We start from the raw sequence: 17,165 nt of genomic DNA on the forward strand, positions 1-17,165 counted from the left end.
TTGAATGACTTGCAATTCCAAAATAAATAAACAAGAGTTTCTGTTTCTGTAAAGCAGAAAGTACATTTGTCTGAGTCAGTTATTTTTATTTTCTTTGACAAATTATTGGTGGTTGGTATGTTCTGAGTCAGTCTCACTTGGATGCTGGAATATCGACGATCAATCTAATAACAATATAAAAAAGAAAATGCTGGAAGTAACAGAGCTGTACTTCGATTAAGCAACACGCATAGACGATACTAATAATACTAATACTACATAATACAATTACATCAAAGTTATTAATAAATTCTGATAAAACCTTAATAATTGTGCAACATCATTTAATAATACCTTTAATAATTGAGGTGTCAGAAATTTCTAAATCATTACTCCACTGAACAATAGAATAGTGCATGGGTTCGGCATGCTCTATATAAGAACAGATAAAAATATAAACATTGCAGCACCGACTACAAGTATTTTGAATTACCAATCGCCTATAAAATATATCAATAAACAAAATTTGTGAAATGCAAATGGCGGTTATATACATAATCTCAAGCGCCAGCATAAAATGCTGGAAGTCAAAAATAAATCTTTTAAATAATAGTTTATAAATTTGAATATGAGCTGGATAAAAATTCTTCGTAGAAATGATCACATTCATCAGGTGTAAGTACTTAATATCTTCAATGACAAACGTTAGTTCGACAAAAGATCAATTAGGACAATTTCAACTGGCAATTTCATCATCATCATCATCATCATCATCATCATCATCATCATCATCATCATCATCATCATCATCATCATCATCATCATCATCATCATCATCATCATCATCATCATCATCATCATTATCATCATCATCATCATCATCATCATCATCATCATCATCATCATCATCATCATCATCATCATCATCATCATCATTATCATCATCATCATCATCATCATCATCATCATCATCATCATCATCAGATTGATGATGATCATCATCATCATCATCATCATCATCATCATCATCATCATCATCATCATCATCATCATCATCATCATCATCATCATCATCATCATCATCATCATCATCATCATCATCATTATCATCATCATCATCATCATTATCATCATCATCATCATCATCATCATCATCATCCTCACCATCATTATCATCAGCAGCAGCAGCATCAGCATCAGCAGCATCATCTACAGTAGCTTCAACAACAACAGCACCGTCGTTGTCGTTAACGGTATTCTTGTAAAATCATTTGCACACACGTCATCATGTATCATCATTATTCTTTAGCTCTTCATGTTATCATCAAATTCAACATCATCATCATCAATAACATGTTTAACAACTCAGCTGAACTAACTTTTGCATCAGATTATCATAAGCATTAAGAACTATATTAACAATAAGAAATGGCATTAAGTCATCGTTTTCATACGGGAATCATTTACAACTGTACACAATTTACCTTTTCAACATATTTAAATACACATTTAATACTCATAATCAGTCAAGTATGCATATCATGTATTTACAGTTTATTATACTTTGCGTGAAATATACACCATACATGTTAGTATCAAATTGGTGTCATTCAGTCGAATGTATTACTTAATTTCTTCATGGATCTGGACCTTTAACACAGTTAACCAGAAGTGACATTGGTATCCGAGCCAACATACTGCACAAACCAATATTCGTTTAATAATATGTATATAATTATTTACACAATATTTCAAACTATTCCGGAAATGTATGATGATCATGCTAATATCAATTTCATGACTCATATATTACTTCACTTTATCAAGGCTTGTTCTGTAACAGAGTTAATCTGAAGTCGCATTGAAATGCGATTCAGGACTTTACCACCAATATTTTCTATATACATTTTACAAAACTCATCTTGACCGATATCATCACTGTTATCACCATCCTCAACAACACTGCCATGTACTGACCATGCATCATCAGACCGTCTATCGGTGTTAGGTTTCCGGTCATATATTTGAAATCGTTTCACTTCAACATGCTCGAGAGCTTCGAGTTCCTGTTGGATGGGGATGTATTCCTCTGGTTGAACGTTAATTATCGTGTATTCTGTAATTGCAATACAACAACTGAATTTCAATCTACACTCAACCGATTGAGTCAATGCACATAGTTTGTTCACCAGATGGCGCAGTTCTGATGGAGACAATTCATAAGAACTGACATTCAAATATTTCACAGATGGATGTAGCTGTAGGTCGATATACGAAGATAAATGCATGGTAAGCGTTTCCAGCTGTGAGAGCTGTGAGACGGATGCTAGTGATCGTGACAGTGACGGCACATGATCAACCATAAAAGCCGTGTTAACCTCACCCTGCAGCCTCAGATGTTTTACATTCAGACTGTGCACGGTCTCACATAGACCAGAAGAGTCGATCAAAACATCTACTGTACATGTATTGTTTAAATCCGTTGTTATATCTGCATCTGTAAATGAATCGCTGGCTGCATCCTCCACACACGATGGCATGTCACTGCCCCGCAGACTTGTCTTCACCTCTGGATCGAATGAGGTTATGTTACAGTCCAACAGTCTGCACCTCACCCTATGATCGAAAGTCAACAGTGTGGTTAACAGACTGTGTAGCCAGGTGGAGGAACATGTGACGTCAAATAATCCAATGTATTCTAAGGAGGGCAGTACTGGAGTATAGTCTGCACATTGGGCTGGATCAGCACCGTTAAGTAGACACCATGTATAGATGGCCTCATTGTTTAAACTGTTGAAATCAAAATCACGAAAGTAAATTTTAGAAATTTTGTTATGAATGAGAAGTGGTTTCGGTAACACTTTCACTTTATTGCTGATTGTTATCGACTTTAAATTTTCAAACAGTGACAAATCAAGTCCGTCATATATTGAACGTAGTGTTACACATTGAAGAGTCTTATAATTATTAATAGAGAGTGGTAATAAAGTTACTCTTTGGTCCAGATAAATTGACTGTATGTGTTCAAAATGTGACAAGTCAAGCGCTTCACATTTACAATTATATCTAAGTTTTAGATATTTCAACTTTTTCAGACTCACAAGCGCATGTGGTTGCACGGTTATAAAACCACCCACGAGCCTCAGCAGTTCGAGGTTGTGACACAATGACAAGTCAAACTCGATACAAGATGTAGACGATCTTACTCCGTTCTCATCGTTTAGTGTAGATGGCCCATGATCCTCACGTGCAGGTAAGGCAACCTGTCCAGGTTCATGATAAACTGCAGACGACGCGTCTTGTGAACGTATTATTACATGTATGTTGGACCTATACATCTTAACCTTTAAAGCTCGAGCACGTGTAGTTTTCAGTTTCAAGATCTGGATCAAATCTTCCGCATTATCATTGTCGAAGTAAAAGTAACTCAGATGTAGGTGTATTGGAGTGTTCTTGTTGGCCACAGCCTCCTTATAACCAGAGAGGATGCATTTTTGGAAATAACTGTCCAATCTGAAATACTCGTCAAGCACATTCAGTGTAACGTCACGCTCATTCATCATTGCAGATAGTTTATTTGCTGCCAAGATGTTGAAGCCACACAGGAATATAACAATTTGAGATATATCACGATATGATTTGTCATTGCGTAGGAGATATCCGGAAATGACGTCGTCAATTACGTCTGCATTCCTATGGATATGAAAAGCAGCTAGGAATTCCTGGATGGTTTTATGGACAAACGACAATGTTTGATCAGTACATTTTTTACCTTTTCTTTGAGATAGTAATCCTGAATCGAGTGCGAACTGTTTTGCAGTTGGAGACAAATGAGCCATTAAGTGTATGTCGCTGAACACTAGTGATGATTCTTTTTCATTTGAAAACAAAAATGAGAAAGCAGCTTTGGCTATAGCATCTATATGTTCCATGTTTGGTTTAACATACATCGTGCGAGAAAAACAGTTTATTGGTGATGTGTGATTTCGATCGAAATAACTAAATTGTGAGTTAGCTTTTTTACACAAATTTTCAAGCAGGGTAGTGTACAGTTCACACAGTGACGATCCAGTGAGACACTCAGCTCTATCATCTACCCAGGTACAGAGGACAAGAGTGTTCAGCATAGGCGAAGATGATATCGACTGAAGGTTACGACAACTGAGGAATTTTTCAAACAGATTCACCCTTTTTGTTATATCAGCCGATTCGTCAAGAAGGCATCGTAGTACCTTTTCATTGAATTCTTAAGGATCGCTTATACCCTCTAGATAAAACAGAATGTCAATTTGTGAATTTCTGATACGTTCATCAGCGAGTTTCCATGGTCGAGAAGTTGTGAGCACAATGCAATGGTCTTTAAGAATTCCGTCCATCGAGGGAAGAACTTCTTTACCTGACCACTCATCAAGACCGTCTTGAACGACGAGATACGTCACATTTTTTATGATTTTTAAGGCGAGTTTGTACGCACTGTCCCATTCGTCCTCAGCATATATTTTGTAGATGAGCTGGGTTTTTATCATTTGCGTTGCGTGTGTCTGTTCTCTCGAATCGCGCAACGAAATGAAAAAAGAATCCTGAATTTCTGAAGGGTATCCACGTCACCAAACATCATTTGTTCTTTTGTAGATTTCACGATCGGCGCATGCACATTACACCAATCGTGAACTAATTTTGCAGCAAAATACGATTTTCCGCTGCCAGGCTCACCTTGTAAATATAAACGTCTAAACCCTCCGCAAAAGCTATCTATATATTTGTATATTTGTTCTTGTTTCACGTGTTTACCATCTTTTTCAATTTTCATCCTGTGTATTTTTGGCTTGGCATATATGTTTTGTGCTTTTATATCGAGACTGGGGTTCAATGTGGACAGGGGTACGCAAATAACAGTGTCACGGTAATGGTCGATCAATCGGCTGAGAAGATCTGAAACAATAATAAAGCTCGATATAAACGGATTACGGTGTTTGACGTTTCTATTTACAAGAGGGCCAAAGGCGCTAGGTCGCTCCCATGAGGTCCGAACGAACTGAGCTGTTTTGAGTAGCGAGTGTGATGTTTGTGTAATAAATATGGCTTCTCAGCTTGCATTATACCCTGATTCAATTCATTCGTGGCTGAAATGGCATTAAAATACAGTTACGGATCTGTTTATTTTCAATGTAAATGTATCAATTTTAATGTACTAACATGGTTTATGTGAAGACTTGTAATACAGCTGCCAAGTTACATAATGGAAATGTGTTTCAACGAACGAAAATATTTTTGGAACTCAGGTGGCATATTTTTAGAACAAATGTTTTGAGGAATTTTTATTATGATTGTAACTTGTGTTCAAGTGTTAAAATGGTTTTTCGATATCTATATAAGGGAAACTGTCCCGCCCACTGGCGGTCATGTTTTTTTAACGGACTGGACCCATTTTCGAACTTAGCCTATATACGAAAAGAACTATGCTCTGGCCAAATTTGATGAAGATATGACGAGCATGTCAATTCTATAGTGTTAACCAGTTTTTTCTCCTAAACAAAGAACAAACTTTTGACCGCGCGTGATTCCTGTTCGAACTCAGACGAGATTGTACTGGGAACAATGTTTGACCAAGTTTCATGAAGATTTGACAATGAATGTGGTATCTAGAGTGTTAACATGGCATAAGTTTCATAAGACGTAACGACAGAAGGCGGATGATGCATGACAAATGACAGATAAAAGGTGATCTATTTGTTCTCTGAACGGGTCTATTGCACGAGAATGATTAAATCCCATGTAAACTATTTACTTACATATACAGGTAAATACAATCAAGTCAATAACAACGTTTTAATGGGCATTTTACATACAAGGTGTACAATTCACAAAATACTCAATATATTAAATTGGTATTGTCCCCAGGGATACTTTAATACCGGGCATATCTATATGTGTATGATTTGGTTTGCATAGGGAGAAAGGCCGTATAAATAATGTAATGACCAATCCCTAAATAAGTTATGTTTCCGGGCCAAGAATCGAGCCCACTGACCCTGATGTCTGTGGTTCAGCGCTCTAGCAACCGAGCTAGCAAGCGTATGTATTAAAACTGCATTTAAAGCATTTTATTCAATTATTTGCATCATATATTGCTGTCAGTAAAGGTTAATATGGTATAACATTTACCACTTTTCATTATAGTTTGCGAAACATTTAAAATCCAATATAAATAATCTTTCTATAATTATTTACAGTTACAAAAGAGAAGAACTTCTTTTTTTAAAGCAACTTAACATTAAACTTCATTGAAAAATATTAATTTCCTCATTTTTGTTATGTCGGTCATGTTTTTCAAAAAAAAGAAACCATTCTAAAACTCGACCGAGATATCATTAAAACAATGTTCTGAGCAGGTTTCATGAAGATTGAACAAACATGTGACTTTTAGATTATACGTTAGGTTTCACTATAGCAATATAAGGAAAACTGAAATGTCCCCGGATGATATTAATTTCCAAGAAACTGAAACATTGTTCGAACTAAGCCGAGTTATAATTTGGTCAAATGTTCTTTCTAAGTTCCATGAACACTAGGAAATAAACGTGGCCTATATAATGTTTCCAAGGTAATGTAAACGACACACGACGAACGACAGACAAACTGTAATCACAAAGATTCACGTTTTTCTCAGATACTCAAAAACAAAGGTACATCGTTATAACGACGTAAATAGTTTAATTGAATAAACTCGTATTATTTGTATGCGTAAGACATGTGCAATCATGTTCATGAGACAGAATGACGGACAGTATGACCGACAGACGGGCGGACGGGCGGGAGGGAGGAAGGGTTTAGGGCGGGCGGGCATACGGCCGGGAGGGAAGGCGGGCAGGTGGAAGAAGAGATAGACCCACGGCAAGACAGACAGTCAAAAGGGCGTAGGAAGGACGGACACACGAGAAAACGGGCGGGGCGGGCGGGCGGGCGGACGGACGGACTGACTGACGGACTGACGGACTGACTGGCTGACTGACGGACTGACGGACTGACTGACTGACTGACTGACTGACTGACTGACTGACTGACTGACTGACTGACTGACTGACTGACTGACTGACTGACTGACTGACTGACTGACTGACTGACTGACTGACTGACTGACTGACTGACTGACTGACAGAGAGGCAGACAGACAGACTGACAGACAGATAGACAGACAGACAGACAGACAGACAGACAGACAGACAGACAGGCAGGCAGACAGACAGACAGACAGACAGACAGACAGGCAGGCAGACAGACAGACAGACAGACAGACAGACAGACAGACAGACAGACAGACAGACAGACAGACAGACAGACAGACAGACAGACAGACAGACAGACAGACAGACAGACAGACAGACAGACAGACAGACAGACAGACAGACAGACAGACAGACAGACAGACAGACAGACAGACAGACAGACAGGCAGGCAGGCAGGCAGACAGATAGACAGGCAGGCAGGCAGGCAGGCAGGCAGACAAGATTCATTTACCGCCTGAACGGGTGGACGGACGACTAGCGCGAACCATTACTTGTCTATATTTCGTGGGGGGGGGGAGGTTGTCAAACAACAATCTTCATACTTTTAATTAATGTGTTTGCAATTTAATTGCTAATGTACCTGTAAAGTATGTTAGTTACTCGCGACATACGACAAAATGGCCCTTTGAAAATGCAACAACACTGCTGAAGTTTGTTATTAAGAATAACGAACGTCCAAGCCTGTTTATTGTGTATGTGTTTTTTTTTCTATTCGTTTTCAAGTTTTTGAATAAGTCATCTAAAAAAGTGCTCTTTTTACTTTAAAAAAAGAAAAAAATTAACACTCTATAAATTTAATATGTGATATCAGTGGTACCGTACACATATAAGAGAGATAACCCCTGAGACTAGTATGTCAATCTCGCAGTGCTTGTCTCTCCAATGGAGTTGAAGGTTGATAGTGCATTAGCAAGTAAATTCCTTTCGGCTTTAAACGTTTACCTTATATAATGAAAGTCAATGCAATTATCTATCATAGATATCGGTTTATAAAAGGTTAACAATAATAAGCAAACCCGCATAGATTGTTCTAATGCCTGAATTTAGACACATGAGGCAGAAAACAATCATGCTAGTTTTAGTGTATTTTGTATGGAAATACTGGTCATAATAGACTGACAAGCATAATAAAACAAAATCATGGAAAATAAAAAAATAAATAACACAACCTGCTTGTATGTGCAGCCTACGTAACCATATGGGATTTGAGCAATGTTGGTCCATACTGAGACTAATTTAGCAAATATTGGGTGCCACAATAAATGAATAAGGTCAATTCTGAAGTTAATTATATATATGTACTAACATAACGAAATAACGTATGTTTTTATAGATATATCAACACGTATATGATGTCTAAGGAATTGTAAAATGAATTTTTAAGATTCCGGGTAAGAATGTTATACTGAATTATTGGCCTGTTTACCACAATGTATGGCAACTTATTTCTGAAATTTATACATGAATATAACGCGTACCAAAGATAACCGGCATGGCGTGCTTTTGTGGTTTTATACTAGGCATGTATACTTCATGGATGTTGTTTGTTTGCTTACCGTTGCATTGAAGAGCGAAATCCTCGTCCTCCTTTTGTGTCTCGATACCTGTAAGATCCGCTTTTAACTTGTCGCGAAGTGATTGTAATTCCGTCACACCAGCCTTTGTGGCAGAGGTAACAGCGTCACATCCTTCCGTTGTGGCCGACTCTACGACCCGCTGTCCTTTAATCACTGTAGCATTGACTTCCGTAACACCTTCCTCTGTGGCAGAAGTAACCGCATCACATCCTTCTATTGCGACCAACTCAATGACATCTTTACCTTTGATCATTGTAGCTGTGACTACCTTTAAACCAGCCTCTGTGGCAGAATTAATATCGTCACGACCTTCTATTGTGGCCGACTCTACGACATGCTGTCCCTTGATCACTGTAGCTTTGACTTCCGTCACACCAGCCTCTGTGGCAGAAGTAACAGCGTCACCTCCTTCCATTGTGGCCGACTCTATGACCTGCTGTCCTTTGATCACTGTAGCTGTGACCTCCTTGACACCAGCCTCTGTGGCAGAATTAATATCGTGACGACCTTCCATTGTGGCCGAATCTACGACCCGCTGTCCTTTGATCACTGTAGCATTGACATCCGTCACACTTTCCTCTGTGGCAAAAGTAACCACATCACATCCTTTTATTGTGGCCAACTCTACGACATCTTTACCTTTGATCATTGTAGCTGTGACCACCTTTACACCAGCCTCTGTGGCAGAATTAATATCGTCACGACCCTCTATTGTGGCCGACTCTACGACATGCTGTCCCTTGATCACTGTAGCTTTGACTTCCGTCACACCAGCCTCTGTGGCAGAAGTAACAGCGTCACTTCCTTCCATTGTGGCCGACTCTATGACCTGCTGTCCTTTGATCACTGTAGCTGTGACCTCCTTTACACCAGCCTCTGTGGCAGAATTAATATCGTGACGACCTTCCATTGTGGCCGAATCTACGACCCGCTGTCCTTTGATCACTGTAGCATTGACTTCCGTCACATCTTCCTCTGTGGCAGAAGTAACCACATCACATCCTTTTATTGTGGCCAACTCTATGACATCTTTACCTTTGATCACTGTAGCTGTGACCATCTTGACACCAGCCTCTGTGGCAGAATTAATATCGTCACGACCTTCTATTATGGCCGACTCTACGACATGCTGTCCCTTGATCACTGTAGCTTTGACTTCCGTCACACCAGCCTCTGTGGCAGAAGAAACAGCGTCACTTCCTTCCATTGTGGCCGACTCTATGACCTGCTGTCCTTTGATCACTGTAGCTGTGACCTCCTTTACACCAGCCTCTGTGGCAGAATTAATATCGTGACGACCTTCCATTGTGGCCGAATCTACGACCCGCTGTCCTTTGATCACTGTAGCATTGACTTCCGTCACACCTTCCTCTGTGGCAGAAGTAACCATATCACATCCTTTTATTGTGGCAAACTCTATGACATCTTTACCTTTGATCACTGTAGCTGTGACCTCCTTTACACCAGCCTCTGTGGCAGAATTAATATTGTCACGAACTTCCATTGTGGCCGACTCTACGACCCGCTGTCCATTGATCAGTGTAGCATTGACTTCCGTTACACCTTCCTCTGTTGCAGAAGTAACCGCATCACATCCGTCCATTGTTGCCGACTCTACGACCCGCTGTCCTTTGATCATTGTAGCTGTTACTTCCGTAACACCAGCCTCTGTGGCAGAAGTAACCATATCACATTCTTCCATTGTTGCCGACTCTACGACGTGCTGTCCTTTGATCACTGTAGCTGTGACCTCCTTTACACCAGCCTCTGTGGCAGAATTGATATCGTGAGGACCTTCCATTGTGGCCGGAACTACGACCCGCTGTCCTTTGATCACTGTAGCATTGACTTCCGTCACACCTGTCTCTGTGGCAGAAGTAACTTCACATCCTTCTATTGTGGCCAACTCTATGACATCTTTACCTTTGATCATTGTAGCTGTGACCTCCTTATCACCAGCTTCTGTGGCAGAATTTATATCGCCATGACCTTTTATTGTGGCCGACTCTATGACTTGCTGTCCTTTGATCACTGGAGCATCGACTTCCATCAGGCCAGCCTCTGTTGCAGAAGCAACGTCGTCACGTTCTTCCATTGTTGCCGACTCTATGACATACAGTCCTTTGATCACGGTAACGTTGACTTCCGTCACACCAGCCTTTGTGGCAGAAGTAACAGTGTCCCGTCCTTCAATTTGGATCCATTTTAAAGTTCGTGTTTTTTTCTATCCGTGACTAAACATCATTTTCGGTTGAAGAAAATTTACCAGAACATGTAATCGTTTGTTTGCACTTTCTGTGGTACCTGAAACAAACAAATATATGTCAAAACTGTTACATGGGGCTAAAAAACCAACGTATACAAAAAAGAATTAAAATTATGAAATGTCCTCACAATACAATCAACATGTCCGCTAGTCGGTCATTTTTATTATGCACAACATGTCTTATAACCGAACAATCGATGAAGCTCCAGAAGCTATATCATGCATTATTGTTCTCATCCACTACTTTTATACAACACCAACTACAATCTCTTGCACGACGGTTACATTACATTCACCTCTGTGTTGGGCTCAGAACGGACTATTGTTATGAAAGCGTCTCATTTATGTCATGATCATTCCAAGCGTTCGTCATTGAGGTTACAGAATACTAAACAATCTCTTGCACGACGGTTACATTGCATTCACTGCATTAAAGAAAACCATCTCATACCATGATATCTTATATCAGTCTTAATTCATTATTATAAAATTGATATGGTTTTTTTATGTTAAGAAACCAACATACATACACACGTCGGAGCAATTCCTAACGTCACTCAAAAAAAATGTGTTCAATTTTTTACATTTGTGAAGTGCGTGGAATGATTCCATCTGCGTAAATGGGCAATAAATTAGTTCCAAAGAGTTGCATTAAAACTCGCAAGTTTTTGAACGATTTTTCGTACCTTTAAAAGTCATATTTCTTAATTTAATGCATGCGATCTTAAATATCCAATCAAATATACGTTGAATTCGTTCGTTCGATTTTATCTATTTTATAGACAAAATGGAGGGCTGAGCCTTTCGCAGAGTTGTATGTGAGAGCAAGGAACTACAACTCTGCGTGGAGATTGCACGAACTATACACGCACAATGATAAAATCAAAGTACTGACAGTACTGGCGTGACGATGCTTTTCAGAGGATAGATATAAAAGCATCAAGTTAAGTTTATCTACATCACCACACTCACCACAATTGTGTATGTTGGTACGAAAAAAAAAATTGGTACAAAAATTTTGCGAAAAAAAATTGGGTATGAAAACCAATTTGGGTACGAAAAAATATTTGGGAACACAAAAATTGGGACCGAAAAAAAATTGAGTACGAACAAAAAATTGGGGATGAAAAAAAAATGGGTACGAAAAATTTTAGGTACGGAAAAAAATTGGGGGAACGGGAAAGTATTACCTGTGGGGAACTTGACCCACACTCGCAAGTCCGGCCCTTTCCGTCAAACATCAGATAAGTTCCTCGAAGGCAATAGTATGAAAACACATTTCGGAAGCGGTAATGCGGTCCTACCTACGCGCGTCAAAATGTAAGCGAAATATGTACACAAGTCTGTCAGGAATGATAGAATTAACGAAGAAAATCGTGTATTGATGTAAGTTTTTTTAACAAATGTGCAGAAAATATATTAAACAAGGGCTGTGTTCGTGAAACACAATGCCCCCTGCTGCGCAGCTTTGAAGCCATATATTTTACGTTTGACCTTGAAGGATGACCTTGACCTTTCACCACTCAAAATGTGCAGCTCCATGACATACACATGCATGCCGAATATGGAGTTGCTATCTTCAATAATGCAAAATTTGACCTTTGACCTTGACCTTTCACCAATCAATATGTGCAGCTCTATGAGATACGCATGCACACCAATATTGAAAAAGTTATGACCAATGTTAACGTTTTTGGACAGACAGACAGACGCTTTATATTTGACATTTGACCTTGAAGGATGACCTTCACCTTCACCTTTCACAACTGAAAATGTGCAGCTCCATGAGATGCACATGTATGCCAAATATCAAGTTGCTATGTTCAATATTAAAAAAGTTATGGCCATTAAAGTTTTCGGACGGACGGACAGATTGACACACTGACTTACTGACTGACTGACATTTCAACTGATATAGGCCACCCTACCGGGGGCATAAAAAGCAATGGCGATATTTTTCTCAGCCACATTATTGTTAATAGTTTGATATCACAAAATGAAAGTGAAAGTAGACCTGTCAAAAATGACAACCTGTCAACGTGTTGTTTTTGCTGGCACGAGAGGGCGATTACACTCAATGTGTTCATATTTTGACCATAGGCTTTGTCAATGACCTTTATAGTATGGGTAGCTTTGATATTATTTATTGCTATCATGTAACTGCATAATTGTGTATATGTTTACAATACACAAAGCATAAATAATGATATAAACATACTGATTGAGCTTATAATAATCTGAGAACTAAAGCCAGGTCAATTAAGGACTTAAAATACAATTTTGTGTCATGATTTCATGAAGAAATGACCATGCATGTCCTAGATTTCAAATTCAATGACCTGGTGTGAAACATTGGTAGCATTACCGTAAAACTGTTACCAGGCTTATGAAATTAGTTTTTATTGAATTATCTAAGGAAATCTAAATCAGGCACTGATTTTTCTTGTTTTAATACAGTCATAGATCAGTTGTGGCCTCTGGGTAATGACCAATTTTTGCTTACTTCTCACACCCTTAAAACTTTCCACACGTCTATAATAGCAAATCTGGATTTAGGTGATCTTCAATGGTACATTTAAACTTTAGCTCTGTTACAAGAGTGCTGGTAAAGTCCAGTCACATATTTAAATCTAGGCCATGTCAAAATCAAAGTGTCAAAGACAAATGATAGATGCGTTCATTAATTATCGCCCAGTTGTTTACTACTGCTGTAAGTTTTAATATAATATGACTGATGATCATAATGTGAGAGAAAATTCACATTATCATTGAATATCAGGTTAAGCAGCCTTTTAGATAACAAAGTATGCTAGTTTTCAATGTCGCTTATGGGGATCAAATCCGTAGGGCTTTAAGGAAGATTCTGAAATGTTCGATCCCTCGAGAGCAACCAAACCAAAAATTAAGTCAAATATTGCCGACTCGGTTTTTTTGAGTCGGTTCATGAGGGATAATGGAGCTTGATTGGTCATTGTCGGCTCTGGTACTACTTACATGTTCCCCGGGTACTCTTAAGTATACTTACATGTACCCTGGGTACTCTAAGTATACTTACATGTACCCCAGGTATGGTAAATAAACGTAACTGTACTCGGTCCATATAAGACTGTACCCGAGTTGTATTCGCGCCCAAATTCTGATGTCGTAAAACGCGCAACCGATTATCTTAAACACACTTCTCTTAAAAAAAACACTGCATCAACATGCTTTTTGAGTATGTGTTCCGATAATATAGAGGCCATTCTACAGAAAATTGACATAAATGTGCAGGGCTTAACACTAAGGCACGTCCGAACGACATTCACTGCCCGTACCTTGGTCCGGGCTAGCCAATGTCCCAGGAACATGCCCGACCGGTCGTGTGTATTTTGGGCGGGATTATATGTTCTATATCAATAAATTGCGTTTTAAATAAGCTTTTCAAAGATGCAAAAATCTTAATACAGTACGATCAGATGACAATTAAATCCCAGAGTGAGTTCGGAGACAACAAACGGATCGTATCTCGAAAAAGATTCGGAACCCCCTGATTGCAATCAAAAAGAGGCCGACAATTCAGAAAATCCCCGGCGGTTTTCCTGGTAAAACACGTCAGTACCTATTTTTAAACGGAATGCCGCTAGACACGGTTTTTGATTGGTTTCCTCGAAGTGACGTGTTTTCTCAATGAAAATACGTTTGAAACTAAAAGCCGGGATCGCCCAGGATCGTCCGGAATTATGAAGGTATAAAACTCGACATTAACACAAAGTAACTATAATATTAATAGCCATTTATCAATTTTAAATAAATTTAATTTGTTGTCATTATGGAAAAGTAATTCCATCCTTTAGACGATTAATAAATCCATTTAGAGGAAGATAGAGACTTTATTTAGATTAGAAGTGTTTTGACAATATTTTTACGCAACTCAATTAGCAAAACTAATATTAATGGTCGATCCCGGCTTTTAGTAGAGAGTTAACCCTGTACAAGTGTTGCAACTACCGTTACACGTTATTTTGCTAAGATTCACTTACCATTTCTTGTAAGACGGTAACCCGGCAATCTATGTAAATCAAAGTACTGACAGTACTGGTGTGACGATGCTTTTGAGAGGATGGATATAAAAGCATCAAGTTAAGTTTATCTACATCACCACAATCACCACAATTGTGTATGGTGGTACGAAAAAAAAATTTGGTAAAAAACATTTGCGAAATAAAGGGGTATAAAAACAAATTTGGGTACGAAAAAATATTTAAGTACGAAAAAATATTTGGTAACAAAAAAATTGGGACCGAAAAAAATTTGGGTACGAACAAAAAATTGGGGATGAAAAAAAAATTGGGTACAAAAAAAATTGGGTACGAAAAATTTTAGGTACGGAAAAAAATTGGGGGAACGGGAAAGTAGTACCTGTGGGGAACTTGACCTGCACATTTTCGGCCCTTTCCGTCAAACATCAGATAAGTTCCTCGAAGGCAATAGAATGAATACACATTTCGGAAGCGGCAATGCGGTCCTACCTACGCGCGTCAAAATGTAAGCGAAATATGTACACAAGTCTGTCAGGAATGATTGAATTAACGAATAAAATCGTGTATTGATGTAAGTTTTTTGAAAAAAATGTGCAGAAAATATATTAAACAAGAGCTATGTTTGTGAAACAAAATGCCCCCTGCTGCGCAGCTTTGAAGCCATATATTTTACCTTTGACCTTGAAGGATGACCTTGACCTTTCACCACTCAAAATGTGCAGCTCCATGACATACACATGCATGCCATATATGGAGTTGCTATCTTCAATATTGCAAAATTTGACCTTTGACCTTGACCTTGAAGGATGACCTTGACCTTTCACCAATCAATATGTGCAGCTCTATGAGATACGCATGCACACCAATATTGAAATAGTTATGGCCAATGTTAAAATTTTCGGACAGACAGACAGACGCTTTATATTTGACATTTGACCTTGAAGGATGACCTTCACCTTCACCTATTACAACTGAAAATGTGTAGCTCCATGAGATGCATATGCACGCCAAATATCAAGTTGCTATGTTCAATATTAGTTTAAACATATTTATTTCTTTTGGCAAACACAGTGTACATCAAGTAATTTACAAAACAATCAGTGTAAGAAAAGGATTGAAACGAAAGAAATAAATCTTATATAGTTTCTCTCCTTGCAGTAATAGTTACGCAATATATGGGTGTATTATAAGACTAGTTAGCAGTGGATATGCCAGAAATAAGAGCTATACGCGATAAATCTGAAAAATAAAAAGTGTTGAAAGAGAAATATGGGGATGAAGGACTGTTTATGCAAGAGATCGTACATGAGGTTGCAGCAATTTGTGACTGGGTCAGTATCAGATTGTTATGAAAAGCGCCTGGATTCTTTAATATATTGTTGTACACATTTAAATATTTTGGAGTTTTCCTTTTCGTCGAGGTGCGAACATCCAAAGAGTAGTGTATCGAGTTCCACATCACTAGTTATACCGGTTATGATGTTAATAAATTCAGTGCGAATGTGGTTATATTTCGGACATAGGAAAAAAAAGTGGTTAGTAGTTTCAATAGCACCACAAGAGCAAAGAGGCGACGAGATAATGTTTTTCGCAAAAAGGTGATCATTTAGCGCACTTGATTTGGTTCTTAACCGCGTGTGAGTTAGTTGGAGATAGCGTTTACCTACATAATAATACGCCGGAGTTTTAACTAAGGTTCTGTTTAACTTGGATTTAAAGATGTTTAGCGATTCACTATTTTTAACCTCGTCTGGTAATGTGTTCCACTTTCGTATTACTGCGGGAACGAATGAATTATAATAAAGGGTTGATCTACATTCGGTAGTGCGTAAATCATTTGCATTTCGAAGATTATACCTCGCAATAGATCCTACCTGTTGGGGTACCAGATCGGATAAGTATTGAGGACTTAGAGAGTTTTGCATTTTGTAAAATAATATAAGTTTATGTTTATCGCGTCGATCTTGCAGCGGTTCCCAGTTAATTTCGTGTTGCAAATCATTTAGGGACACTAATTTGGTTGCTCCACAGGCAATTCGCGCTGCTTCGTTTTGAATTTTATCCAGTTCATATTTTTCTTCTTGTGTGCAATTATCCCAGATAACATCTGAATATTCGATAAGTGGGCGAATAAAGGACGTATAAATGATTTCTAAAGATTTTCGGTCAAGCTTAAATTTTAGTTTGCGCATAATATTGATTCTACCCCATGCTTTATCAGTTATATATTTAAGATGTATGTGCCATTTACAATCCT

At 38.4% G+C, this 17,165-nt stretch overlaps 2 protein-coding genes across 2 annotated transcripts in view; both read right to left on the reverse strand.

The window, feature by feature from the left end:
* Positions 1 to 3,243: 3,243 nt before the first annotated feature.
* Positions 3,244 to 17,165, reverse strand: part of LOC127856540 (uncharacterized protein CXorf38-like) — a 298,342-nt gene continuing 284,420 nt past the window's right edge. Inside the window, exon 4 of the mRNA XM_052392806.1 lies at positions 3,244 to 4,692. The gene's annotated coding sequence lies outside the window, so the exon portion shown is untranslated. The remainder of the gene's footprint in view (positions 4,693 to 17,165) is intronic.
* Positions 10,858 to 17,165, reverse strand: part of LOC127854575 (uncharacterized) — a 320,519-nt gene continuing 314,211 nt past the window's right edge. The window contains exon 3 of the mRNA XM_052389638.1: positions 10,858 to 10,927. Within this exon, the coding sequence (XP_052245598.1) occupies positions 10,858 to 10,927 (70 nt within the window). The remainder of the gene's footprint in view (positions 10,928 to 17,165) is intronic.

This window comes from Dreissena polymorpha, chromosome 13 (genome assembly GCF_020536995.1).
Source record: "Dreissena polymorpha isolate Duluth1 chromosome 13, UMN_Dpol_1.0, whole genome shotgun sequence".
Taxonomy (NCBI): domain Eukaryota; kingdom Metazoa; phylum Mollusca; class Bivalvia; order Myida; family Dreissenidae; genus Dreissena; species Dreissena polymorpha.